Genomic DNA, 27,752 nt, shown 5'->3' with positions numbered 1-27,752 from the left:
TACCTCCCCATATTCTTTAGTATTAATAGAATATTCAAAGTATCTTCCAACATAATAACTGATGCATTAATTCCTGCCATTTCCTAGTTCCCCGAAGCTGCCTGTCCAGATTCATTTCCTAAGGAGCCTAAGTTCACTTTGACCCCTCTCTTCGTTTTTATATTCAAATAAGTGCTTATTGTCAGTTTTTATATTCTTTGCTAGTTTGCTTTCATCGTTTATGTTCTGTTTCTGTTATCATTTTAATCCTCAATTGCTGTATTCTCACTTTACCTAAGTATTCAGGGCTGTCACTGACGTTGACCTCCTTGGATGCTTTCCCTTTCAACTTTTAACTTCTCTGATTAGCCATTGTTGGTTTAACCCTCTCTGAGAACCTTTCCTCCTCACTGGGATGTATTTTTGCCAAGCGTCAGGAAACACCGTCTTAAATATCTGCTACTGGTTGCCTGCTGTTAATCCTGCTATTCTATCCACCCATTTTACTTCAGCCAACTCCATTATTATTTTATTGTAATTCACCTCATTTAAGTTCAACAGTTGTTTACAAACCAAGTTTCTCACTTTCAAACTGAATATTAATTTCCATCGTGTTATGATCACTGCATCCTGTGGTATCTTTTATTCTGAGGTCGTTTATTAAACTTACCACATTACCCATTATCGGATCCAAGATAGCCTGCTCCCTGGTTGGCTCCATGACATATTGCTCTTGGAAACTACCCCTGTTGCAGTCTATGAATTTGTTGTTATGGTTGCCCTTTCCAATTTGATTAACTCAATCAACATGAAGATTAAAGTCTGCCATAATCGTAACTCTGTTCTTTCTACATGCTGATGTTATTCGTTGATGTATAGGCTTTCCCACAGAGTGGCTACTGCTTGGGTCTGTACACTGCTGCTACCAATATTCTTTCCCCTGCTGTTTTTGCCTCTATCTTCTGAGCCTAGGTCATCGCTCACAACGGTCCTCATTTCATTTCTTATCATCACCTTTTCCCTGAATGTTAAGTTCCTTGTAACCATGTTTCCCTAATGGCTATGAGATCATATCCATTTACCTCAATTTGCACTATCAGTCCATCTATCTTATTTCAAATGCTTCATTCATTAATATACAGAGCCTTTCAGTTTGTTCTGTTATTGAATTTCCCTACACTTCTACCTAAAGCAAGGCCACTCTGCCCATCATATTCGTACTGACACTTTAAATTCACTTCATCCTACTTTGCTGCTTATTCACAATATCCCTGCATATTTATTCTTTCCTGATAATGATCCAGTTCCCCTTTAAGTGCCTTGATTTGAACCTGCCTCCACCACAGCCTCAGACATTCCATCCGGACCCTAACCACTGACTGAGCAGAAAGATTTTCTTCATGTCCCCCTTGTCTGATTTGCTAATTCCCTTTGAAACTGGGCCATTTGGTTCATGATCTTCCCACCAATCTGATGGTCGTTGATCAATAAATGTTGGCTAGGCGACAGGGAGACTGGGACTTGAGCTCACAACCTTTTCACTCAAAGGTCAAAAAGTTACCCAATGATATCACTCACGACTTCTCAACCTCTTCTGGTTGGGCTGGTGGGAGGAAGGAGATGTGTAGAGAATCTTGAATCTCAGGCCCGGTTTGAACAAAGCCACGTGTAATTATGCCTGATGGGGTCAGGTGTGGCTCTGCCCTTTTTTTTTTGTCTAGGCCCTATCAGCTGGGTTGGCTTACATATGGGCACTTGCTGTCCTCTCAGACCTCAGCCCAGCGATCATTCTCGGCTTGATTTCAGATTGACAGTCTACTCATCCACCCAGGCTGTTTGCAAACCCCATGGCCCACATGTTAATGGATCCCTGAATACAGATGACCAGCACTGAAGTCAACTGCTACCCTCCCCAGGCTGAGATCAGTTAACTCTGCCCAGACGTGTGATTGGCCTTGACACCACTGTGTCTGGTGGCTGTGGTGGGCAGACCATTAATTTGCCTTTAAGGCTGGGACTGAGGCAATCGATTGTTGGTTCCAGACAGACCAGGCTTCTCTTGGTGGCCCTGAGTGGGCTGTGCAGAAGGTAGGACGGAAGGCTGAGGATCCTGGGATTGTGTTCATTGGAGTTTAGAAGATTGAGGGGAGACTTAATAGAAACTTACAAGATACTACATGGCTTGGAAAGGGTGGATGCTAGGAACTTGTTTCCATTAGGCGAGGAGACTAGGATCCGTGGACACAGCCTTAGAATTAGAGGGGGTCAATTCAGAACAGAAATGCGGAGACATTTCTTCAGCCAGAGAGTGGTGGGCCTGTGGAATTCATTGCCACAGAGTGCGGTGGAGGCCGGGACGCTAAATGCCTTCAAGGCAGAGATTGATAGATTCTTGATGTCACGAGGAATTAAGGGCTACGGGGAGAATGCGGGTAAGTGGAGTTGAAATGCCCAAGAGCCATGATTGAATGGCAGAGTGGACTCGATGGGCCGAATGGCCTTACTTCCACTCCTATGTCTTATGGTCTTAAGGTGGAACTGAGAAGAGTCCAATTTTTCTAAAACTTAGTGTTTGTGAAGCTGAAGGAGGTTCAGAGAACGTGGAGTAAAGGGAACAAGTCGCAGAATGGCTAACAAGCTGACAGGGACATTGTGATCACTCAGAGTGGCAGAAAGTGCCCCACACAGACCACCACCAACATTGCGGTTCTTTGCCACTTTCACAACGTGTCTGAGACTCCGGAATCGACAGAGCAGCACCAAAGTTTGTAGATGCGCCAAATGTTTGGGTGGTGGGTAAATAGGCAAAGTCTTCCCTGGGGTCAGGGAGTCCAGAGCTAGAGGGCATAGGTTTAGGATGAGAGGGGAAAGAGACCTAAGGGGCAACTTTTTCACACACAGGGTGGTGCGTGTACGGAATGAGCTGCCAGGGGAAGTGGTGGGGGCTGGGACAATTGCAACATTTAAGAGGCATTTGGATGGGTATATGAATAGGAAGGGTTTGGAGGGATATGGGCCGGGTGCTGGCAGGTGGGACTAGATTGGTTTGGGATATCTGGTCGGCATGGACGGGTTGAACCGAAGGGTCTCTTTCCATGCTGTACATCTCTATGACTGTGATCTGATGGTCAACAACTTGCTGGGAGAAATTGACAAATGAATTTCAAGAGTAACTAGTCAGAGGTTATATTCTTGGTTGAAGCAATGGGAAGCCACATTTCTTGAAAAATGTAATGGAGAAAGGAAGGCAAGCTGGGGAGTATGTCTGCACACATCACGTAAAACAATGCAGCTTAGTTAGGCAACAACATGAAGCATTTATTGGGGTCGAATTGAAAAGCAGAAAAGTCGCTTTAAACCTGTATGAAACTTTGGTTCGGCCAGTGCTTCCTTGGACTTGCATTTTGAGGTAAAAAGGGGCTGGAGAAATAATGAAAAGAAAGCTTTACTGGATTAATACCAGAGCTAAGGGATCCGTACTGAGCAGGAAAGATTGATCAGGCTAGGATTGTTTGTCCTCGGAAGAAGTCTGAGGGCTGAAATGATAATAGAATTCTTCATGATTATGAAGGATTTTTGTTGGGGGAGGGGGGCGCGTGTTGGGAGGCATTTCTACTTTTTGGAGAAGATCAGAACTAATGATAATTTTAAGATAGTCACAAATAATTAATAACCGTGAGGAAATAGTGGTGGTAATATGACTGTTTGTAATCCAGGGGGGTATTATAAGATACTGGGCTCAGATCTCACCATGGTAGCTGCTCAACTTTAAGTTCAGTTAAAATATCTGGAACTCTAAAGCTAGTTTCAGTGATGGCTACTGTGTAAGCTATTTTCTAATCAACCAGTTCAAAGATGTTTTAAGTTCCTGCTAGGTATTACATAGAGCGTTACATAGAACAGCATAGTGCAGGAACAGGCCCTTCGGCCCATTATGTCTGTGCTGGCCATGATACCATTCTAAACTATCCCATCTGCCTGCACATGGTCTGTACACCTCTATTCCCTGCCTGTTCATGTGCCTGTGTAAATGTCTCTTAAATGTTGCTATCGTATCCACTTCTCCTAGCTCCTCTGACAGTGTTCCAGATACCTACCACCCTGAGTGTTTTAAAAAAAAAGAACAACATCTTTAAGCTTTTCCATCTGACCTTAAACCTATGTTCCCAATTATTTGACATTCCCACCCTGGGAAAAAGACTCTGTCTATCCGCCCTATCCATGCCTCTTATAATTCTATTAGATCGTTCCTCATCCTCTGATGCTCTAACAAAAACCAGCCAAGTTTGTCCAACCTCTCCTTACAACCAATACAGGCACCATCCTGGTAAACCTCTTTTTCACTCTCTCCAAAACCTCCGCATCCTTCCTATAGTGTGGCAATCAGACCTGTATACAGTACTCCAAATGTGGTCTAACTAAAGTTTTATTCAGCAGCAAAATGACTTGCCAACTCTTATACTCCGTGCCCCCACTGATGAAGGCAAACTTTCTTTACCACTAATATTGCTGCTTTCAGGGACTATGGACTTCCTGCCTTTGACCTCCCAAAATCCATTAACTCACATTTGTCAGGTTTAAACTCCATCTGTCATTTCTCTGCTCAACTTTCCCACTATGTCCTGCTGTATCCTTTGACAATCTTTCTCTCAATCCACAACTCTACCCTTTTTCATGTCAATGTTAAATTAAGAAGACCAACTGCATTTTCATTCAAATCATTAATTTATATATTAAACAACAGGGATTCCAGCACTGATCCTTGCGGAACTCCAGTGGTCACAGACCTCCAGTCAGAAAAACACTCTTCCCCAACTACCCTCTATGACTAAGACAATTTGTATCCAACTTACCAACTCATAGATCCCACGTGACTTCATCTTCTGCATCAGCCTACCATGAGGGACTTTGGCAAATGCTTCAGTAAAGTCCATGTAGACCACATCTGCCTCCCAGTCTATATCAATCAATTGCATCACTTCCTCAATAAGCTCAATCCGATCAGTGAGATAAAACCTCTCCCCCGCACAAAGCCATGCTAACTATCCCTAACAAGCCCATTCTTTTCCAAATGTGAGAAGTCTTGTCCCTCAGAATTTTCTACAATAGTTTCTCTCCCACTGATATAAGGCTCACTGACCTTTAATTTCCCGGACTTTCCCTGTTGCCCTTAAACACAGGAACAACGTTATCTATTCTCCAGTCTTGTGGGTCCTCGCCTGTGGCTAAAGAGGATGTACAGATCTCTGTCAAAGTCCCAGCAAGCTCCTTCCTCTGTATCCTGAAATAGATCCCAGTGAGCAGTGATGGCGTTTCATAGAATCTCTACAGTGGGAAACAAGCCATTCGGCTCATAAAGTCCACACTGATGCTTCAAAGAGCATCCCACCCAGACCAACCCTCCCCTACCCTATCCCTGAAACACTACCCTACCCAATGGCTAACTCCCCCGTTTAGCCTGCACATCCCTGGACCCTATGGGATAATTTTGCGTGATCAGCCCACCTAACCTGCACAGCTTTGAACAGTTGGAGGAAACTGGAGTACCTAGAGAAAACCCACGCAGATGTATGGAGAATGTGCAAACTCCACACAGCCAGGCTGGAATCAAAAACAGGTCCCTGGTGCTGTGAAGCAGTAGTGCTAACCACTGAGCTGTCGTGCTACCTTATTGTTTTTCAAGACACATGACACCACCACCATCTTGGTAATGATATGTCCTGAATATCAACATACCCCTCTGTAATCCTACCATCATCCATGTCCCCTTCCTTAGTAAATCACCAGTGTGAAATATTAATTAAGAATCTCACCTACTTCCTCTGGCGCCACTCCTTTCTTTATCCTTGGGTAGACTTAACGTTTCCCTAGCTATCATCTTGCTCATAATATATGCTTTGGGGTTCTTCTTAATCCTACTTTTGAAGGACTCTCCTTTTTAGCCGTCCTAATTCATTATTTATGTTCTTTCCTGCTTCCTTTATCTCCTTCAAGGGCCAAGATGGGTCCTGAGCCCAGACTTCCTTGTCCGAGTGGCCCCTATGCGGCGATTGTTGTAGAGACCTGCCAGGTACTAATGGCTTTTAGGGAAGGAAATCCGCTCCATCCAGGTCTATCCAGACCCACGAGACATGGTTGGCTGTTAACTGCCTTGTAAAATGACCTAGCAAGCCACTCCTTTCAAGAGCAATTGGGTATATGCAGAAAATGCTGGCTTTGTCAGTAACACCTATATTCCAGCAAAGAATAAAGACAAAAAACGTTCCAGTCATGAATTCAGAAGAAACCTCTTTACATAAAGAATGTAGGTAATCGCTACCACAGGTGTAGTTGAAGCAAATAGCACAGAAATATACAAGGGGAAGTTAGATATATATGGAGGGAGATGGAGAAGGATCTGTTAACTGAGTTAGATAAGGGTGGGCAGTGTGTGGAATTTTAACACTAGCCTCAATGAATTAGGCTGAAAGGCGCGTTATTGTGCTGTGTAATCAATGTAAGTTGTGTTTTCTGTTCAGGCAGCAGATACCCTGGCAGTGCGACAGAAGCGTCGGATATATGACATCACCAACGTCTTAGAGGGCATCGGGCTCATCGAGAAGAAATCAAAAAACAGCATTCAGTGGAAGTGAGTGTGTCTGAAAATCCCAGGAACAGAGCAAACATTTAATAATACCACATTTCTGTGTCGACATCTTCATCCCTAATCTTCTTGCACCATACTGTCCCTTCCTCTTCCCTCTTGTCTTGCCACTGTGTTAGTCTAAAGTATTGATTTCCTCTGCAGGCTCATCTAGGGTTCTCCCACTTGTTTTGGGATATCAAACCTCCGAGCTCTCAGACAGTCTTTTGTGAAACGTTGTTCTGTCTGGAACTCTGAGATTTGTTGAGTAGGTAACAGCAGTGATGTGACGAAGGGTAAATCCTCTGCTCATTTCTGAGTTTCATGGTTTAACGTTTTCCACTTAGTAGGATAACTGCCTCCTCGCCACGATTTTCAACTTCATCTGAACCATATGACCAGGGAAAAGAGGGCTTGGTGATTTTCTGTTGCTTAGCTCTTCCTTCATCTCTGCCAGTGGTGACTAGTTTTGGTGTTGACCGTGGCTCATTACGGCGCCCCTGGGACCCCTATTATGCCCAGAGAGGCTGAGAAAGAGGCAGACATGACCACTCTCTGGCATCTCGGGTTACTCCACTGTTCTCCAATCAGACGGGAGTGATTTTTTTAAAAAACTGCAGGTGTATTAAAGGGCCAGCATTTCTTTCCTAATCGTCAGTTTGGTTAATAAAGTGAAGAGGGCCCGCTGACACCCAAATCTTACATTTACATTCTGCACTTACCCTTTGATAGGAGCTGTCAAAATGGCTGCCCATGCTGGATCACTGGGATCAAGTTAGTAGAACTAAAGTGGTGAAACATTTCTAAATATGAATTAGAAGCTCCTTGAGTCTGTTCCATTGTTCAGTACGATCATGGCTGATCTGATTATGGCCTTAATTTCACTTTCCTGTCCACCCAATAACCTTTTGACTCCCTTGTCAGTCAGGATTTCTGAAGAAGGTTAATTTTGATTTCTCTCCACAGATGCTGGCAGACCTGCTGAGCTTTTCCAGCAACTTCTATTATTGTCTCTTTCTCAAACTTAGCTTTTGAAATATCCTGCCTCATTGTCCTGAGGAAGAAGATGACACAGGCATATGACCCTCTTGAAAGGAAGCATTTCTCTTAAATGGAAAATGCCTCATTTTTAAACTCTGTTTGTAGTTCTAACCTTTCTCCAGGGCAAACATCCAATTTCCCATTCTTCTAAATTCCAATGGATACGGACTCAATCTACTCAACCTTTCCTCGTTTTTCTTATCCCCGGAATCAGTCACATCAATGTTCTCTGAACTGCTTCTGAGGTAATTTTCTTAAATGAGGAGCCCAAAAGTGTACACCAGATGTGGTTGCTTCCTCTTGCAATAAAAGACAACATTCCAAATGTTTTCCCAATCATTTGTATCTGCATTCTGAAATAAAATACTACTGATACTGTAAATCTGAAATAAGCAGTGAACATGCTAGAGAAGCTTGTGAAGAAGGTTACTGAACTCAAACGCTAATTCTGCTCTCACCGTAGATGTTGCCAGACCTGCTGGGTTTCCCCAGCATTCGCTGTGTTCTGACAGCATCTGTGGATGGATAAATTGAGTTAATGTTTCCTGTCCTGGTTAACTCCTCTTCAGAACCTTTGAGCTTCTCCAACACATTTGTGGCTGCAGATTAACCTGTTGTGATTTACAGGGCACCCCAATTCTCGTGGACCTCCGAGCTCGGTCGTCACTTTTCATTGAAATAATGTACTGCTTTTTGAAGCTTCTGTCAAAGTAGTTAAGCTCACACTTTTCCACGTTATATTCTGTCTGCTCAGTAAACCTGTCTCCTTTGCAGACTCCTTGTGTCCTTTTCACAAGCTACTCTCTCGCCTACCTGTGTCATCAGCAAAGAGAGCAAACATGATTGGGCGCTTTGTCCATGCCATTGATATAAATGGTTAATAGTTGAGGACAAAGTACTGATTACTGTGCCCGTTTATTAATTACAGCTTGCCAAGCCCAAAATGACCCCCTTAGCCCTTATCTTTCCTTCTCTTAGCTGAATAAATAGTCTGTCCATGTAAATCGGTTAGCTCCTATACCACGAGTTCTTCTGTATGGTAACCTTTGATGTGACATTTAGCCTGATGTCCTTCAGAAATCCAAGTACACCACATACACCCTGTACCCATGTTGCTTATTATCACTTTTAAAAAGCTTTAACAAATTGGATAAACACAGTTTCCCTTTCGCAAAGGCAAAACTCTGACACAAATGTTGAGCTTCAAGAGTTTTCTCCGAACCAGTTAAACAGGTTCGGTAGGGAATATCCTGAACATTAACAGCTGCTGTAGGCTGACTGTGTAAATTGGTGCAAGCTGATCCAAGGCATGTAGGACTTCCCTCTGTGCTGTTAGGTAGGACTTTCAGGATTTTGACCCAATGGTGATGTATGAATGGTAATGTATTTCCAAATAAGATGTTGAGTGATATGGAGGGGAACTTGCAGGTGGTGGTATTGTCATGCATCTGCTGCCCTTGCTCTTTTAAGTGGCAGAATCTGCAGGTTTGAAAGAGCCTTTGTCTGTCACCACCATGCATCCTGTAGATCATGCCCACAGCTTCTACTGAGTGTTAGTGGTGAATGTTGAGCGTGATGAATGGGTTCCAGTCAAGCAGACTGTTTGTCCAGGATGGTGTTGATCTTGTGTTGTCAGAGCTACACCCATTCAGGCAAACACCTGCCTTGTTCCTTGTAGTTGGTGGTTGGTTAGGAGATGTTTCAGTTTGAAAGGATTTGGTTTCAATGGGTTGTGGAGTTCACTAATTCCATTATGTTGTTGTCCATGCCAGGTGAAGCTGGGGTAGAGTTACCCTCTGGCTGTTCACATCTGAGCTGTTATTAGGGCAATAAGTAGCAGAAAAGTTGCAGGTTGAGTTGAGATTTCCGTGTTAACTGTGGCCACAACTCTCTTGCTCTATCTCTCTGACTTGCCTTGAGTTTGGTAGCTGTAAGTACGTGTTCCCAGTACAGTGATGCCAGATTCACCACGACCACCTCCATTGGGGGCAACTAAGAGTCTACCATGTGCCTGTGGATCTGGAGTCTGTAGGACAGGCTGCATAAGGACAACAGTTTCCTTCCCTAAAGGACATTACCTCTGTTTAATGTTCATTATCCTTGTCTCTTGCGTATGCATCAGTAATTGACCATTTCCCTCACCGGGATGGAATCTGTGGCTGTCAGAATAGAGATTCCGGCCAACATCTGATCTTCAAGATAATTTAAAAGCGCAGTGTGAATGTTTTGGGGCTCGGTTCTGAAATGCTGTTTTACAGGTCAGCTATTGGCTCCATAACCTTCCTTTGAACCTCAGTATCTTTGCTGTCTCGTGTCTACCTCTGTTTGGTATGGAGACCTGTCTTTTTCCACGCACTGGCTCTGTCCTTCGACATGTAGTGTGACTGGCTCCAGTTGTGAAGGAGCGAAGGTTGCGTCTAACCACAAGAGGCTGGCTGCTTCAGCTGTACACTCGGTCAGGGCCAGTGTCCATCACTGAATACCGCTTGGTTCAGAACATCTGCCTTTCTTAGGGCTAGAGTATTTCAGTGGGGAATATTCAATCCTTTCACCTTTTTGCATTCGGTGAAAGAGAGCGTGATGCAACGACCAGACAGAAGTGCGCATATTTCCCTCTCCATTTTCTGTTGTTGTCTTTCAGCCATGATTATTGCCCATTTCTCTCGAAACCACATCCCAATTTGGAGAATACTCCTATTGAAGAATTAAGCATGCTTACAGCACAGAAGGAGACCATCCAAGCCATCGTGTCCTTGCTGACTGTACAAGAGCACTGTGATTAGTTCCACTCTTCTGCCCTTTTCCTGTCCCTTTACAAGTTTTATTTTCTCTGCACCTAGTTACCAGTTCCCTCTTGAAAGCCACTGTTGAATCTCTCTGTGCCACACTGTGGTCAAGCTGTTAAGTTTTTGTAAAGATGGATAGGATAAATAGACAAAGTCCTTTCCCTGGGGTGGGGAGTCCAGAACTAGAGGGCACAGGTTTAGGGTGACAGGGAAAAGATATAAAAGAGACCTAAGGGGTAATGTTTTCACACAGAGGGTGGTGAGGGTATGGAATGAGTTGCCAGAGGAAGTGGTGAAGGCTGGTACAATTGCAACATTTAAGAGGCATTTGGATGGGTATACGAATAGGAAGGGTTTGGAGGGATATGGGCCAGGTGCTGGCAGGTGGGACTAGATTGGGTTGGGATATCTGGTCAGCATAGACGGGTTGGACCGAAGGGTCTGTTTCCATGCTGTACATCTCTGACTCTATGACTATATTGATAGGGGGTGAGTATTCAACCCCTGGAGAGCATTCTCTCCCATTTGGTGGCGGCATACCTAACCTCTGACTCCATGACCTAGAACCATCTACCCATCCTGACCCCATTCCCCTCCATATCTTGGGTGAAGGACAGTCTGTAATCTTTGACTTTGAAATGAACAATTAATCAAGTATCATTACGATTTGCAGAAGAGAATTCCAAACGTCATCCTTCACACACACATGCTCGGTGGTGGAATTGTTTCCTAATTTTACTTCTGAAAGGTTTTTTTGATTCTACCCCTTAGTCGCAGGCTCCTCAGCCAGTGGGCATAGTTTTCAACTGCCTACACTATCTGCTGTCCTCAATATCTTGAAAACTTTCAGCAGTCCGCCCTTTAAATTGCAGGAACATAACTCTACTTTGTAATCTCTCCTCTTGGTTTAATTCAATTATCAGTCTGAAACATCTCCAACAATCCTACCTTGTTGGTAGACACTCTTGCTGAGTTGTTTCTCAGTGTTCATTCTCTCTCTTTCTCCTCCCCCTATCCCAGTGAAAAAGTAAAATCTCGAGCCCCACAGAGGGAGGCTTGGTGAGGATGGAAATTGGAACAAGGTCACTGTGACATTAATACTATTTTAATTAGGGGTAACTTTCATTTTTCTTTCTTCCAATACTGTTTTACCTTCCTGTGCTGTCTTAACACCAGATGGGCATTCGAGAATTGATAGTATTTTGTTTACTCAGGATATTTTGTCCATTTAATTTCTCTTCCAGAGGGTGCCAAGGCAAATTGCCATGTCTGCTTCCTTCCTGAGGAAGTGTGTTTGACTAATCCTTTTCGGGGAGATTGATGTTTGGTGGGTGTGGGTCGTTTATTCTGGGGTGGAATGGTGGATCGAGAAGTATCTGGGGGGGGGGGGGGGGGGGGGGTGGCTATCCGGGAGTTTTACTCCATCTTTGCCTGTTCTCAGCTGGTGTAGGGCTGGCTGGATTTGTCTGTCAGTTATGAACATGCCGACAGTTTGACCATAAGCACGCACACTGTGTGTGTGAGCCCAAGAAGTACGAGCTGGTTGTTTCCTGACAGCACGCATCACCGCCAAACTGGATTCTATCCAACTATTCCAATGGCATGGTCAGGTGTGGAAATGGTGACTAATGCGGGGAGGGTGAATGGTCACAGCTATCTTCCAGCACTTGACTCTTCCATTGAACTAAGCTGAGAGACTCCCTCTATTGGCCTGATTCTATTTCCTGAATATGTTTGTCCAAGCAGGGATTTACACCGTTTTTTTTATCTTTGTACTCGGTCACAGAGGAGTGGGTCCTGGATGCAACACCCGAGAGATTGCGGATAAGCTGATAGACCTAAAGGCAGAGATCGAGGACTTGGACAGACGAGAGCAGGAGCTCGACCAGCAGCGAGTCTGGGTCCAACAGAGCATTCAGAATGTGACGGACGACATCGAGAACAGCAGATATCCTTTGGCACAGACCTTGGTCTCTCCAACTGCTCCTTTTTTAAAATCTGTGACCCCCCCTCCCCCAGCATCCTTCGATTGGTGTAGCATTCAGTCAGTGAAAACACTACACTGGCGCTATCCACTTCAGCTGTGTACTCAGACTTCCCCCAAACGCACTGACCTGTGCTCACTAATACCAACACAAGTTTGCCCACTTCGTCAACTGCTCTCTGAGAGACTGGCTTTCCCACAGAAGAAACACTTGGACACCCTCCTCCACCCCTGCTGCCCGCACTCAATTACTGCACAGCCCTCCTCCCCGTGTGAATAGGCAACACCTACTGTGGTTTAATCTTTCCCACCCATTTCCGTTATTTCCCACTGGTTCAGGTGGGGGCACAGGTACCACCATTGGGGCAAAGGACAAAAAGTGTCCTTGTTCACCGACAGAACGTTGGTGGGACCGGTCATGCTCCTCGGTTGGATCGGATATTTCTTCTGTCCATTCAAGCCCTAGAACACAATGACATGCCTTGGATACCTTGCCCATACACGCATTGTTTGTGAATAATCAGGTACAGGAGCTTAGTGTTGCATCGGTTGTGGGTGATCTATTGGACTGTCTGGACCTCCTCTGTCTGATATCCTGTGGTCTTCAGCGCTCTCTGTAGCATGCTGCCATCCATGTGCCTGCTGTACATACACACACGCGTCATCTGTATGTCGGTCCTTCCTGAACACAGTGGGAGGTTTGACAGTCGGTTGCCTTTCTCCTGGTGTCTGCGTCGAGGCAGAGTGCAGTTTCACCAGCCGGGAATGAGCAAGCTCTTGGCGTTGCCTCTCCTTAACTGTTCTTTACACTAGCATATGTGACACATGAGGATATGTGCCGATGTTTTAAAGGTAAGAAATTGTGCTTCTGTTTCCATATGGAGTTCCTGAGATCTGTTTGGTGGGGTGGGAGATGATCCTGCAAGGAAGGTGATTGGACGCAAGACCTATGCAAGATTTGGGGGGGGTGAATGAATGCAGGAAATGCACCGAACTCTTGGTTACCCGGAGCAGAATAGCAGCTGGGAGTTTCTGTGCTGGGCGTTAGAGGGGCTAGTGCTGAACTGTGCATTTATCCTACTTGGTGTCACAAGGCCTCGTCGCCTTGGGACCGTCGTCAGTGCCGTTGAGGACAGTGGTGGTTCACTGAGTGGCTTTCACAGCGCACTCTCCCTCTCATAATGTCTTCTGTCTCTTTGATCAGGTGATACATTGTTAGCCATCCAGGCACCCTCGGGCACCCAACTAGAGGTCCCCATTCCAGAAGGCGTGAGTATTTAATCTGATATTCTCACACCTCCTCTTCTCTCCTCCTGCTCCTCCCCTCATCCTCCTCCTTCCCTTTCCCCTGTAATGCTTCCCCCCACCCCAGCCTTTGTCGAGCAGCTTGCTTGCATGTTATTTGTGTTCTAGAGTTTGAATGGACAAAAGAAATACCAGATCCACCTGAAGAGCACGACCGGTCCTATCAACGTCTTGTTGGTGAACAAGGACACTTCGTCATCCTCCCCAGTGATGGTACCCGTGCCCCCACCTGAAGACATGATCCAGTGTACGCCCACCACCCCACAGAGGCCAGCTCTGGCCAGTAACCAGGAAGCTGAGCCGACGTTACCAGCCCGGTCTGCCTCTCCGTCCACTGCCCCAGAGGTAACCCAGCCTCAGCCCACAGCAACAACACCCACAGGTGAGCACTGCCCACCGCGCTACAGTCAGCTTTCAGCATCACAGTCGGGGGGGGGGGGTCAAACAGCAGGGGAATGGAAATGGCCAGCTTTAGTCAGTTTGTGTGTGTCGCCAACATGGGTTCCCACTTAGGACATGGCTCACTGAGCTTGCTAAGTGCACATCATTGACTCGCTGCTCAGGAACACAGATCGATGTTGGAGCAGTAGATTATTTAAATTTTTTTTACTGAATTAAAGCAAACCTCACATCTCACGAGTGAATGTGAGCAAAGTATTGCAGACGCTGGAACCCTGGGGGTGAAAAATAAGTGTCAGTGAATTGCAGAGGTCAGGCAGCATCTGAAACAGAATGCTTGCAGTTTGACGACCTTTCGTCGGAGAACCCGGTGAATTCAATGAAGTGACGTTGCCTGTCCCGGATGATGTTGATGTCATCGCGTGTTCTTGAAATTGTACTCATCCAAGCAAGCGGAGACTATTCCATCACACTCCAGAGTGATGCCTTGTAATTAGTGAGCTGGCACTCGGGAGAGAGGAAATGAGTTCCTGCAGAATTTGCAGCCATTGACCTGACCTACTGTTTCTATTGCTCCGCCTCCCTTACCAGTAACGTTAAATGTTTAATTCCTCTGATGTTTCATTTCCCTTGAATTTGTATTATGGCTGATATGATCATGAGCTTAACTCCACTTTGTTTCTTTGTTCTATCCTCCCCCCACCACTCCGCTGACCCCCCCCCCCCCAAAGAAAAAAATAACCATTGTCAATTAGAAATTGGTCCAATTATGCCCTCAGATGTATTCAGCGACCCAGTTTTCACTGCTCTGTCGAGAAAAGAGTTGTCACTGTTGTATACTGTCTTGTCCATATCACCATGGTGATGTGCTGCACTCAGCCTCTTAACTGCTATTGTGACTGGGGAAAGTTTTGAGAAATTAATTGAAATGTGAAACAATCAGCAAGTGGCGTTTTTGGTATGTGTTGAATGTGAGCAAAGGTGCCCTTTGACCTCTGATTGGCTGGTGTTGGCTCTCTTGGTATGTCACTTTTACAGCAGGCTTTATCGCAAGGCATTGAACGTTGGATGTGAGCTGCCAACTCTCCCTTTGGACTGGGAGAGATTTATTTTGCCTTGACTTCTAATGCTGTTCATCTCTGCCCTTCCCTCTTATTTAGTGCCAAGTGCATCAGCGCAAGAGTCCCCCAGCAACACCAGCAACGTCTTAAGCCTGGAGCCTCTCAACTTGCTGCCAACACCCACCAGTCAGTCCGTAACCATGGAAACACAGCCGCTGGAATCCTCAGCCTCACTGGACAGCAGCACGTCTTTATCCAACCCCACTACCTCCTTTGTACCGATCAAAACTGAACCTTCTGTGGGTGAGTTACGTTTCCCGCTTTCTGGGCGGCATGTGCTTTGAGGTCTTTAGGCCTACAGCTTGGAGGTAGAAGCTAATTACCAAAAATTACAAGGCTAATGAAGTGGCACATTGCAAAATTGAAAAATGTGAGCTACACAGAGCTTTTGTTAGCTGATGTTGCTAGCAGTTCTGTTTTCTCATCTCCCATCCCCCCCCCCCACCACCACCACCACCACCACCACCAAAAAATCTGCTATCATCGGCTGAGAACAAAGCCCGTTCCTTCTCATCCCCAACCTCCCTCTCCTCTCCAAATTTGTTCAACATGTCGTCGTCTTCAAAATCCGTTCTCAGAATGCCGTGTTTGAATCCAAGGCTCAGAGATTTTTGTCCCACCATTATAAAGAGGCAGCTCTCGCTTAAGTCACATGACATCCTATCCAGCTGCAGTAAAAGTTAAACTTCTGTTCTTCATCCTTCTCAAGCTGTCTGTATTTACAGCGCACAGACAGACCCTTTGGCCCAAACTGGTCCATGCCAACCAGTTTTGTCACTGTTGATTGCACCATCTCACCCGATCCATCTCTACTCCCATCTGACTGGGTGAGGGTGTTCTCACCTGGTTCCATTCTTATCTATCAGTACTCTCATAGCCAGACAATCACTGGCAATGGCTTCTTTTCCTGCTTCTGGGGTCCCCACAGTTCTATCCATGATGCCATCTCCTGTTTGTCATCATCACATCCAGTTCAACCTCCCTGCCATCACTTTCAACTCTTCCACTACCTTGAAATGATCAGACCCCTTCTCCAATATCCAGTACCAGATAACCTGAAACATCAAACCATCTAAATATTGGGAAGACCAAAGCCATTCTCTTCAGTGTTTGCCACAAATCCTCCTTTGGCTAATGAATCCGTCCCTTTTCCTAGCAACTGTCTCAGGCTTAACCTGACCGTTTGCAATATGAATCTCATATTTCCAGAAATGGTCTCTGCCTGTCCTCTGTCACGTTGTCTGACTCTGTCGCCGCTCATTTGGTGAAATACTCATCGCATTATCAAGCTGTGGCCTCAGTGATTCCAATTCTCTCCTGGCTGTGTTTCATCTTCCAGCTTTCGTAAAAATCTTCAGCTCGTCCAAACACACTGCTGCCCATTTTCTACCATGCACCAAGTCCTATTCCCTACCACCCCTCTGCTCACTTACCTATGCTGACTCCCAATCAGACAATGCCTCAGTTTTGAAATTCTCTTCCTTATTCCCGCCTCAGGCGACTCTGTGTGGAGTTTGCACATTCTCCCCGTGTCTGCGTGGGTTTTCTCCGGGTGCTCTGGTTTCCTCCCACAATCCAAAGATGTGCAGTTCAGGTGAATTGGCCATGCTAATTTGCCCCATATTATTCAGGGATGTGTGAGTTAGGTGCATGAGTCGGGGTAAATGTACAGTAATAAGGGAATGGGTCTGGGTGGGTTACTCTTTGGAGGGTTGGTGTGGACTTGTTGGGCCAAATGGCCTGTTCCCATACTGTAGGGATCCTATGATTTTCATCTTTTCCCATGGTTTGGCCCGATTATCTCTGTGATGTCTTATCAGCTTCCCAACCTTCCAGGATATATGCACGCTTGGACATGGCTGGTTTCAATTGCTTTGCTATTGGTGTCTCTGGCCTTTGGCTGCTTTGGGCCCTAATCTCTGAAATACCTTGGGAACCTTGTCACTCCTCTGCCCTGCTGTCCTCCTTCAAGATACACCCTCAAAAGTCACCTCGAGAGTGTGGTGCTGGAAAAGCACAGCAGGTCAGGAGGATCCAAGGAGCAAGAGAATCGACGTTTCACGCATGAGCCCTTCATCAAACATAGCCTGTTTGTCCATCCCCCTCATCATTTGACACAACCCCTTTCGCAGGTTGGTATAAAAGTCTTTTTCCTGATGTTGCTTTTGCAGAAAGCCATTGGGACCTTTCTCCGTGTTAAAGGTATTACCTACAAATGTAGGATGATACTGTTGAATGGGCAGACATGTGGCAGGTGAAATTGCTTAACGTGGGGACAAATGAAATCTGGGCGAAGGGAAGATAATCTTGTGAAAGATTTATGGGACTTTGTAATTGACAGTAACTTAAGGCCATCTTCACCATTGTCAGTGAGAGTGACTGAAGCAAAGCAGAAATTGGGATGTATGTGAAAGTCAACAATGTGCTGAAACAAAGTGAATTTCTGTGAATGGATTGTCTTCTCACTGAAAAAGAATTGAAATGTCTACTTATTTTAGATTCTAAGGGGACTGAATCATGTAGACCATGATAAGAGCTCTCGCGTTGTCCTGAGTAGTAGGCCCCAGAGTAGAATATAGCCTGCTCTATAGTATGTTCCAATCAAATCAGTGGGAGTATTTCAATGAGTGAGTGGTTATGATACAGACCCTTTGGAGAGAAAGTGGAAACCCGAATTTATTGATTCATTCAAATATAATGACTTATTCAGTTTGTATCCCTGAGATGCTGTATTTCTGAGTGCTTTGAGATGTGATGTGATAAATGTAGGCATGTGCATGGTTTATGGTTTCTCAGCCCCTGGGATTTTCTCCCTTTATATCTAGCTCTGATTGAGAATAATTATTTGGGGTTGGCTGTGATTAGTGTATAATCCTGAGTATTGCTGCATCGTTCCAGTCAGGCCCTTGGTGCATTTCCCAATTCGTTATGATTCCAGGCAGGATACCACAAATTGTTAAGCTGATTGATGCGGGAGACATTTCCTTATTCTTGTCCCCTCCTCTCTTTCTTCCCCTCCCTCGGCTGGTCGCATCAAGGTTAGTTTAAGAATGAAGGCCTTCCAGTGAGGGTCCATTTCTCCCAGATGCAGATGAAGTGATGTTTTAACCAGACTTTCTTAAATTAATAAAGAGAGCTTATTAGTTACTGAAAGGAAAGAATTAGTAGGGCAACAGGGGTAAAGATTAGGAGTAAGAGGTGAGTCCGAACAAATGAAAAAGTTTCAAAAAAGATATATGGATGTGTGAATTATTCATGAAGAGTGGATTGTTGAGCATTGCAGCCATTGGAGGTACCCGTAATATTGACACTGGTTCTTTAACAGTCAATTTCAAGCTGCTCAGTTTTGTAGTTTGGTTGAGATTCCATTGTTCTGATTCCTTTTGAGGTTACTGAATTCTAGCACAAGGGTGAGAGGAGAGTATTTTCTGTCGGCCTGTTTCCTCCTGTCTGGCTAGCTAGCTGGTTTCTAGCATTGAGTGAGAGAATCCCTTTACCTGCAACACAGGTGACAAGGGGATAGTTCCATGACTGTGACCTTTGCAGTTTACTAATTCTCAAACCCAGGCTCGTACATGTTATCTTAGCCCACTGGTACACAAGAGAACATTCATTCCCCTTAGCAAACTCTAGCACTGTTCAAACTGACTGTTTATTATGTGTAAAAGGATGAACACAATGTGTCTGCAGTTCGGGATACAGTGTATGGCTTGATGTTGCAAGGTGTCATTAGGCACAAGATCGTAGTCCAGTCTGTCTTGACATCCCTCAGAGATAAACAGTGGAAAGGTTTATAGGCTACAAACTGAAAGACCAGTAGGACATTTTTAAAAATCAAATTAAGAACCAAGTAATTAAAGTAGAGGTGTTGGGCTGGGCGAGGTGTTGGAACTGCATGCTGTAGGAGCTGGTGGACTTTATTGTGGTTCATATTGCCCACATCTGTAGCAGGAATTGGTTGCTTGAGGAACACCATCTCAGAATTGATGAGCTTTGAACATTGCCACACATCAGAAAGGGGGAGAGTTACCTGGACGCTGTGTTTCAGGAGGCAGTCAGTCCCCTTAGATTAACTACCTCTAGTTGAGTCAGTGGTCAGGCACAGGAGGGTGTGACTACGAGAGAGGCAGGTCGGGGGATCCCAGAGGTTGTGCTGAAGGAGCCTCTGCCCTTGAGCTCGCCTTACGGGGTTTGAAATCCTTACTCCCTGTGTGGGGGGTTGACGGTAGATGTTGTTCAAACTGACTGGTTCACTGTGCAAATGTGCAACTTTCAAGAGCAGGCGGAAATGGAACTGTAATTGTATAGTACAGTCAGGGGAATAGACCCTGTTCTCTGTGGCCAAGATCAAGAGTCCTGAAGGCTGTTTCCCTGCCTGGTACCCAGGTTCAGGATATCTCATCTTGTCTGTAGAGCAACTTGGAATGGGAGGGGAAAGATTCAATTGTTGTGGTCCATGTAGATGCCAACAAAATGGACGAAAAGAGCCAAGAGGTTTTGCTGAGGGAATATGGGTACTTAGGGCTAAATCTAAAAAGCAGAACCAAAAAGGTGGTAAGCTCTGGATTAAGTACATCCGCTGCAAGCAAATTGGCGTGGGGTCAACATGATTAAAGAGGTCAACACATGGCTTAAAGATAGGGAGAAAAAGTTTGGGTTCAGCACCAGTACTGGGGAAGGAGGGAGCTGTTCTGATGGAATATGTTCCAACTGAATCAGGCCGGCACCTGAGTCCTGGCCAATCACACAACGAGGGCTGTGGGTAAGGCTTTGAACTAAATTGTTGAGGGGGGCTGGGAGCCGGTTTTAGTTGCATGGAAAGTTATGGAAGAAGTGAAAATGGGGTAGGGCTCTGCACAGTTAAAGTTTCCAGAACAAGCAATAGGACAGAGAGTATGGAAAAGGTCAGGAATGTAACTAACTTCAGGCAGGGGCGAACAATGACTGGGCTCCCCTTCTCAATGCACAGACTCTGGGTGTTGTGCTTAAATGCACACAAAACATGAAACAAGGTAAATGAGCTTGTAGCATGGATTGAAGTTGGTGGATATGATGTGTGTATCACAGCTGCTGCTGCAAGGGGATCAGGGCTAGGAACTAAGTATCCAAGGATTATGGCCTTCTGAAAGAACAGGCAGATGGGCAGAGGAGGTGGCGTTACCTTGTTAGTAAATGAAATTAAATTGACAGCAAGCAGTGATATAGAGTCAGAAGGCCTCGAATCCTCTTGGCTTAATTTGAGTAACGGCAAAGGGACGAAGTCCCTGACAGAGGTTGGGTACAGGCCTCCCGAGTCAGGATGTGGGGCAGAAAGTAAATCAGGAGATAGAAACGGCAGATAAGTAAAAGGCCATTACAATAATCCTGGGGGGACCTCAGTATGCAGGTGGACTGGGGAAATCAGTTTGGTAACGGATTCAAGAAATTTGTGCAATGTCTGCAAGATGGCTTTTGTTTGGAGCAGACTGGGGCAGAGCCCACAAGGGGACAGGCAGTTCTGGATTTGGTGATGTGTAATAAAGGCAGGCTTGTCTAACCATACCAGGATTGTACTGCAGGACACTGATCAAACTGTTTGGACAGGATGGGGCTTTTGGTTTTAGCTGAGGTATTGGTTTTGCTTTCCTTCTAGGGCCCTGACGTGCCTACTGCAGTTCACTGGTATCACTGTCCCCTCCTTGTTTGTCCCCACCAGTCACCATGCCTAGTTCAACAGTCAGTGTCTTTTCTGCTACTGCTCCTCTATTAGTTTGGGTCTTAACGCAACATCATGCTGAGAGTTTGGGGATTGGGGATGTGCACAGGGATCTGGGCATCCTTGTCCACAAGTCACTGGAACCCCATGTACAAATGCAGCAATCCATTTGGAAGGCAAATGAGATGCTGGCCTTAATGACAAGAGGATTTGAATACATGAGTCAGGAAATCTTGCTGTAATCCTTTCAAACACACATGTTGAATCTTGTATGCAGTCTTGGTCTCTTTTATGTGCAGGTTAGAGGCAGTTACTGGATAGCTGACTTTCTGAGTTGCCTTGACCAGAACCAGGTCAAGTTTCTGCTGACCTGTTCTGACTTGCCCCAAATCGAGATGTTCCTGCCCACTCCTCATCTTGCAGGGCCTTGGAGAAACAAAGTCTTTAGGCTCACGCACTGAATCCTGTTCTGAATAGTGTCCCTACCGGGAGGCGGAAGTGGTGGCTGGCTGTGGAAGAAACTTTTTTTTGGGGGGGTGATGAATGCTTTCTATCCTTTTCCCCCTTCCACTTGGGGAATTCCCTGCCTACTCTCACCCCCTTCCCTCATCTGGCCACCTCGGCTCTCCAGGCCCAACTTGTCTTTATTTGTGTCAAGATTAGAGGGGTGCTGGAAATGCCCAGCAGGTCAGGCAGCATCCCTTCATCGGGAAGGACTCCGGCCCGAAACGTCGGTTTTCCTGCTCCTCGGATGCTGCCTGACCTGCTGGGCATTTCCAGCACCACTCCAATCCTGACTCTAATCTGTCGCATCTGAAGTCCTCACTTACGCCTGTCCTGACTTGTGCCTCCCTCTTTCCCCCCCCCCCCCCCCCCCCCCCCCCCAGCCTCATTGGGTCCAGGTGCCCTAACACACTGTTCTGCTTTCTTGTTCACAGACTTGGAATTTCCGAAAGAGTTGACAGAGATGTTTGACCCCATTAAAGGTAGGCGTGACTGGATGAGCTTTCACTCTGACTGGGGGACTGTGTCCTGTGCCTCCAACCTTTTCCACGTTCATCTTGCGTGATTCTGAGCCCATGAGCTGTGGCCACTGGTCTCCCTGAATCCCTCCTCTTGTGCTCGTCTGAAGGGAATTATCCCTGGCCGAAACACTGCTCCTGAGCACAACGGGCTGGCTTGTTTTCTGTTCACTCTGATATAATTGTTGGTGCAGTAATTCGCTACATTTGCTCCCGGGGCTGAGACTGATTGATGGCTCTGTCCTGACCATAATTGATCGATGTTCTGACTGAGCACCATCACTCTGTGTTTGTTCTGCTCTGTGTTGCCCATGTGTAAGATCCCTTGTGTTTCACCTCCCTGTCTTCTCCTAGTCTGAGCTCCTAATTTCAGTGAGTTGTCGCCCTCTGCTGCTGAGTTGCCCAAATACAGCTTGACCAACCTACCCGTACTCGTGGCTCTGATCAGTGAGGAGGCCTTTTGTGATGTTCAGTTCTGAATATCAGCCCCACCATCTCCCTTCCCCTGAGCAGTCTGACCTAACTTCAACCAGGACTCCCTGCTGTGTCACAATATACCCAAGCCACTGATCTGAGTTCACCCAGTTCAGACCTGACCTGGCACTCTCCACCTCTTGACACGCAACCTTGCCTGGTTCTGCACTGAATTCTATCTCATTCAGTGTTGCCATTTTAACGTGAGGCATCTGAATGTGGCTGTAAGAATTGTGTTCAGTGACAAGGAAGAGAGAGAGTCAAAAAGTTGTACAAGGTGCAAACAGATCCTTTGGTCCAACTCATCCATACTGACCAGAAATCCTAAATTAATCTACTCCCAGTGGCCCCCATCCCTCTAAACCCTTCCTATTCATGTCCCCATCCATCCAACATTTTTAAATGGTGTAATTGTACCAGCTTCCACCATTTCCTCTGGCAGCACATTCCATACACGCACCACCCTCTGTGTGAAAAGGTAAGCCCATTAGGTCCCTTTTAAATCTTTCCCCTCTCACTCTAAACCTCTAGTTTTGGACTCCCCTACAGTGGGAAAAGACCTTGGCTGCTCACCCTACCCGTGCCCCTCATGATTTTATAAACCTCTATAAGGTCAGCCCTCAGCCTCCGATGAGCCAGAGAAAACAGCCCAGGTAATCCAAGATGGAGGATGGGGAAAAGTTGTGATGTGAAAGCTGCTCCTTTTTTTGAGGTATTTTTGATATTGGAGCTGATCTCCTCGAATGTTTGGAGCAGTAATTACTGCTTTATAAGCTGGTGCATTATTTTGGAACGCTTTTTTTGCAATAATGTGACCAGTCCCAGTCATGATGTGATACGGTGAGACCAAATCAATATTGGGCCCAGTCAACATGTTACCTTACTCCAGTTGAAGTATCCCCTAAACATGAAGAGTGGAAGTATTGTCTCTGCTGGGAGCAGTTCACCCTTGATGTACCAAGCCATGTTAAAACTTGGTGTGCTGGGACTCCCCAGTGTTGAGATACAGAATCAATACCAGAACACATCTGGTTCTGTGTGGATTTTGTTGTTTGTTCCTTCAGCATCCTCTTGTTTGTGGTTGCCAGGTTACTTTGCTTGAGAGATCTTGCTGTGCATGCGGTGGTTCTCACGTTTCCAAATTCAAAGCAGCCCCCGCTATGTTCCCAAAGTCCTTTCATCAGCTTTTGTGTGATGGGAGGACCTGAGGTGCTGTATAAATGCAAAGCCTTTCACTACCCTGGTGACTTAATGACTGTGGGACATAAAATGCCAAATTGCTGTTTCAGGAAGCCTTCCGAGAAGCCGTGCTCACTAATTTTAAAAACCCAAATGTTTGTTTATTGTCAAGACTTTTAATCTTACTTCACTACTTTCAGTGGATTGGACCAATGACTTCATCAGTTGTATCTGTATCTCCTTCCATTGGTTATTCACCAAATGACCTGAAGTAAAATAATCCATTTCGAGGCAGTGGGGGCGAGACAGTATAGGACATTATCTGTTTTAAAATTGGGGTTTTTTAAGGTTCACCACACAATTAGGGAACTTTGTAACACATCCTTAGCTTACAGGTGTAGTCAGTTAAGTGGATCCCAAGTTGTCGTTGAGCGTAGTGATGCAATCTCAGATTTAGACTGGGGGAAAAAGCAAAGTCAAGCCTCCACATCACTGTGACCCTCCAGTCTCAAACCAGCCACTCCTACTGCCTCTTGACTGAAGACAGACCAGGTTTGGATCATGTGTGGCCTGGGGTCATTAGAACCAGATCCAGTCTCTGCCCTTTCCACCCGCAAGGAGTAAGGAGAGAGGGTCCTTCATCAAGCATGTCGGAGCTGCTGTGAGCTGGGGTGAAAACTCACCAGGCCAGCTAGTCCCACCCCCAGCCAGAAGATCCCTCACTGTTTGTCCACCTGTTGTTTTCGACGAAGACTCCTCTCCAACAGTTCTGTTTCGCCTGGTGGTTTTTGCTTTGTTTTCTTCCTCCATCTGACTTGTCTTTGCATGCGCTGGCTTCGTCAAGTCTAACCTGGAAAGTCCCCACTGCTAAACTGAGGCTGAGTTTGCACATGTGTGTGCGTGTCTGTTTTTCTGTCTTGTCCGCATCAACGTGCTGTTGTTCAGTCTCTGGAACTCCATTTCCAGTTGGACCCACTCCCTACCGCGAGGGAGGCCTGCTTTCAGCACTGGCTGTCTCTGGTTTCCCCCAGATCTCCCTCAGGTTTTCCTGGTTCCTTCCACCTTCTGAGGTGTGCAGTGTTACAGCAAGGAATGGTAACTTTGCTTTACAGCTACTGAACAACTTTTGGCGTGTGACCATTGTTATAACAGAGGAAATGTGAAACCCAGTTTGTGCAAAGCATACTCCCAGAAACAGCCGTGTGATGATGTCAACGATCAGGTGTTCTGTTTTAGCGGGTTGTGGGATGGATACTTGGCCAGAGAGTCGTGGAAGATTCCCTGCTCCTCCTGTGAATCTCCTGTCTCCACATCAGGACAGGCAGCGACCCACGTTTTAATGTCCCATCTGCAAGTGCAATGTTCTGTTGCTACTGCAAGGCAGTGTACATCTTGAACATGTCAATGTGTTTCTGGAGTAGGACTTGCAACACCTTGTTCCGCAGTGAGAGTGCTATCCAATGAGGCAGGGCTAGCACCCCAGGGTATGGTGATGTATTGTGACAGCTGTCCGTATCATTCCCAAGGTGCTTTGCAGCAACTCACCAAGGGTCATTCAGTCAAGGGGCTGCATTTGTGTGGGAGCATCACAACGTGCAAGTTGCCCTTCATATCACACAGTGTCCTGACTTGGCTCGTGATAGTCATTCCTTCACTGTTGTTGGGTTAACACCCTGGATCTCCTCTACAATACTGGGCACCCCTGCACAGTTCAACAAGGCAGCTCATCACCTTGTTAAGGATGCTTAGGAGTGAGCAATTGATGCTGATCCAACTAGCAACATCCATATTGTGTGAGATGATTTTGTTTAAAATGTCATGGTAAATGACTAATGACCAGAATGGACTCCAAGAAAGAACAGTGCCCTTTAGAAGTGGGTTAGGGGAATAATTGGAAGCTTCATTATAAAGTAGCCTAGGGGAAGAACATAAGTGGCTGGGGAGTGTGGCTATAGCTTTGTTGATTTAGATTTGGAAATGATTGGGCATTTATGATTCCCACTGTAGCAGATTGAGGGATTGGCTGGGAGTGGGGAGGTGTTCTGGAGACCAGATAGAGCTGCTTCGGTGCTCGCTGGCCCAAATGTAACACATCACTTGGTCACCTTGCAACACTGCTGCAGATTCCTTGTTTCTGTTTTGCAGAATGTATGGATTCCGACCTCATAGACGAGCTGATGTCTTCAGAAGGTGAGCATTTCAAACATGGGAGTCCCAAGAAGTGGGGGAAGGGTAGGGTGGAGAGATTCTTCTCTGGTGTCTGAGCTCTAAGAGATGGCTGGATTGGACCATTTCGGAGGAATGGGAGCCCTTTCAGGGACATACGGTTCATTCGGCTTTGGAGGGGGTGGGAGGGTTTCCCTGTGACCACTGAGAGGAAGCTGGGCAGACTTGTCTACGTGATTCCTCCCTCCTGCATCATTGGCAGGCAGGCCTCCCGTTGAGTGCCTCCTGTTGTGTGCTCCGTTGTTTAACTGTGTCACCTGTCCTGTCTCCCTTACAGTGTTTGCTCCTCTGCTGAGGCTGTCTCCGCCACCAGGAGACCACGACTATTACTTCAACCTCGACGACAGCGAAGGCGTCTGTGATCTATTTGATGTGCCAATACTTAACCTTTGACCTATCAACAAACTTTGCAGTCGGTCAGCTGTGTATTGAACTTTTTAAAAAAAAACATTTTTTTTTAAACAAAAAAAACTTCTTTTAAAAAAAACAGACGTCTTTTGCAAATTCTAAGTCAGTCTCCCTGGAGTGAGATGAACTTTTGACGTAACTGCATCTGAATATGGTGAAGAAATAATGGAAGAGGCAAAGGTTGTCAACAGATGGATGGTTTCCAAATTGCGATTGGTTTTCTTTCCTTTGTTTTAAAATTGTCTCCACATCCTCAGATATATTGATCGTTCCTTTAGTGGCCAAGCAGACGTCTGGCTCTAACTCTATCATTGATCCCGTTGTGTGGTACCCCTGGAGGTGGTGGCTGGGAATCACGTTGGTCTTCCGGGTACCTGGATTGGAGTCAGCTGCTCTGGATTGACGCTTCATGTGAAAAGCCATCCTCTCACGCTTTACAGTGCCAAGACTGCCTTCTGTTTATCGTCGAGACATTTTTCCCTTCTCCCCCCATCTGCTTTCAATGGATCGTGCCACTGGCCTCTTCAGTACTAGCCCTATCTCCTTCCACTAACTGTTCAACGTACGACCTCGCCAGATCCAATAGTCTCTTCCGTGGCAGGTGGGCATTATAAACCTTGGTCAGTTTAGAAGTTCAGATGAGGATGTTTTGTTTTTGTGCTTAATTTTATTTTTAATCCAACACTTGTTCTCAATCAGGTTACTTTAAAAGCTGATTTCCTCCTGAGTATCCACCTTTGTAATCTTCCACAACTGCGGGTGTGTTGCCTCTTTTTAATGTCGGTTTTTTGGACACTGTTTCCAGTCTGATTCCCACTGTTGCTACTCATCCAATGTATGCAATCCTGCTCATCCAGGCTAAATGGATTATAAGATTGGTGCAAATGGACAAGTACGCTGTCAAATCTTGCCCAGTGAATGGCCCGAATGGCTTTCTTCTGTGCTGTGATCATTTGGTGACTCCTCTGTCGCTTTTTAAGAATTGACCTTCCATTGAAAGGGATTGGAAAGCCTATTTGGGTAGTTCCAAAGGTTGTGATTCCAAAGGGTGGTTCTTGAAATGTCATCGCCACTGAAGAGTGACGTGCAAGTTGCTTTTCTCATGGTGCATTGCAAAGGACGGTCACTCTCGAGTGACCTTGTCAACGTGGATGTGAACCTGTGGCACTATTTTAAGTATTTTTAACCCCCCCCCCCCCCCCCCCCCGTCCCCTGACCTGTTTCTCCCATTTTCTTGACTCCTTGAGGAGCTCCCCTCATGGACCACTGTCAGGCTGCTGATGTTACCCGTGAGAAGCACAATCAGTTGTACAGTCAGAGGTCACACTGCCACCAGTTGTCATGACAATCTGCTTTCCCTAGTTGATGTCTTCCAATTTGCTTATGGGTGAAGGTGGTGCCGAGGCTGCTTCCTGGTGATTGTCACTGTGGTGACCTGTGGCATTGTTTATGGGGCAAGTGAAGTCAGAATGGCTCACCTTAAGCAAAACATACTTGTACCCGACATTGCA

General features: G+C 45.9%; 1 protein-coding gene across 1 annotated transcript in view; it reads left to right on the top strand.

Moving 5' to 3' along the window:
• The window catches only part of e2f4 (E2F transcription factor 4), a 41,340-nt gene extending 13,921 nt beyond the window's left edge, over positions 1 to 27,419 (top strand). Inside the window, exons 2-10 of the mRNA XM_060837836.1 lie at positions 6,498 to 6,607; positions 12,215 to 12,377; positions 13,222 to 13,264; positions 13,617 to 13,681; positions 13,826 to 14,099; positions 15,277 to 15,480; positions 21,871 to 21,918; positions 25,753 to 25,797; positions 26,111 to 27,419. Of these exons, the coding sequence (XP_060693819.1) occupies positions 6,498 to 6,607; positions 12,215 to 12,377; positions 13,222 to 13,264; positions 13,617 to 13,681; positions 13,826 to 14,099; positions 15,277 to 15,480; positions 21,871 to 21,918; positions 25,753 to 25,797; positions 26,111 to 26,226 (1,068 nt within the window). The 3' untranslated portion in view covers positions 26,227 to 27,419. The remainder of the gene's footprint in view (positions 1 to 6,497; positions 6,608 to 12,214; positions 12,378 to 13,221; positions 13,265 to 13,616; positions 13,682 to 13,825; positions 14,100 to 15,276; positions 15,481 to 21,870; positions 21,919 to 25,752; positions 25,798 to 26,110) is intronic.
• Positions 27,420 to 27,752: the final 333 nt, after the last annotated feature.

The sequence above is a fragment of the Hemiscyllium ocellatum genome, chromosome 17 (genome assembly GCF_020745735.1).
Source record: "Hemiscyllium ocellatum isolate sHemOce1 chromosome 17, sHemOce1.pat.X.cur, whole genome shotgun sequence".
NCBI classification, from domain to species: domain Eukaryota; kingdom Metazoa; phylum Chordata; class Chondrichthyes; order Orectolobiformes; family Hemiscylliidae; genus Hemiscyllium; species Hemiscyllium ocellatum.
Note: the sequence above shows the minus strand (reverse complement) of the source record. Positions and strands in the feature narration are given on the sequence as shown.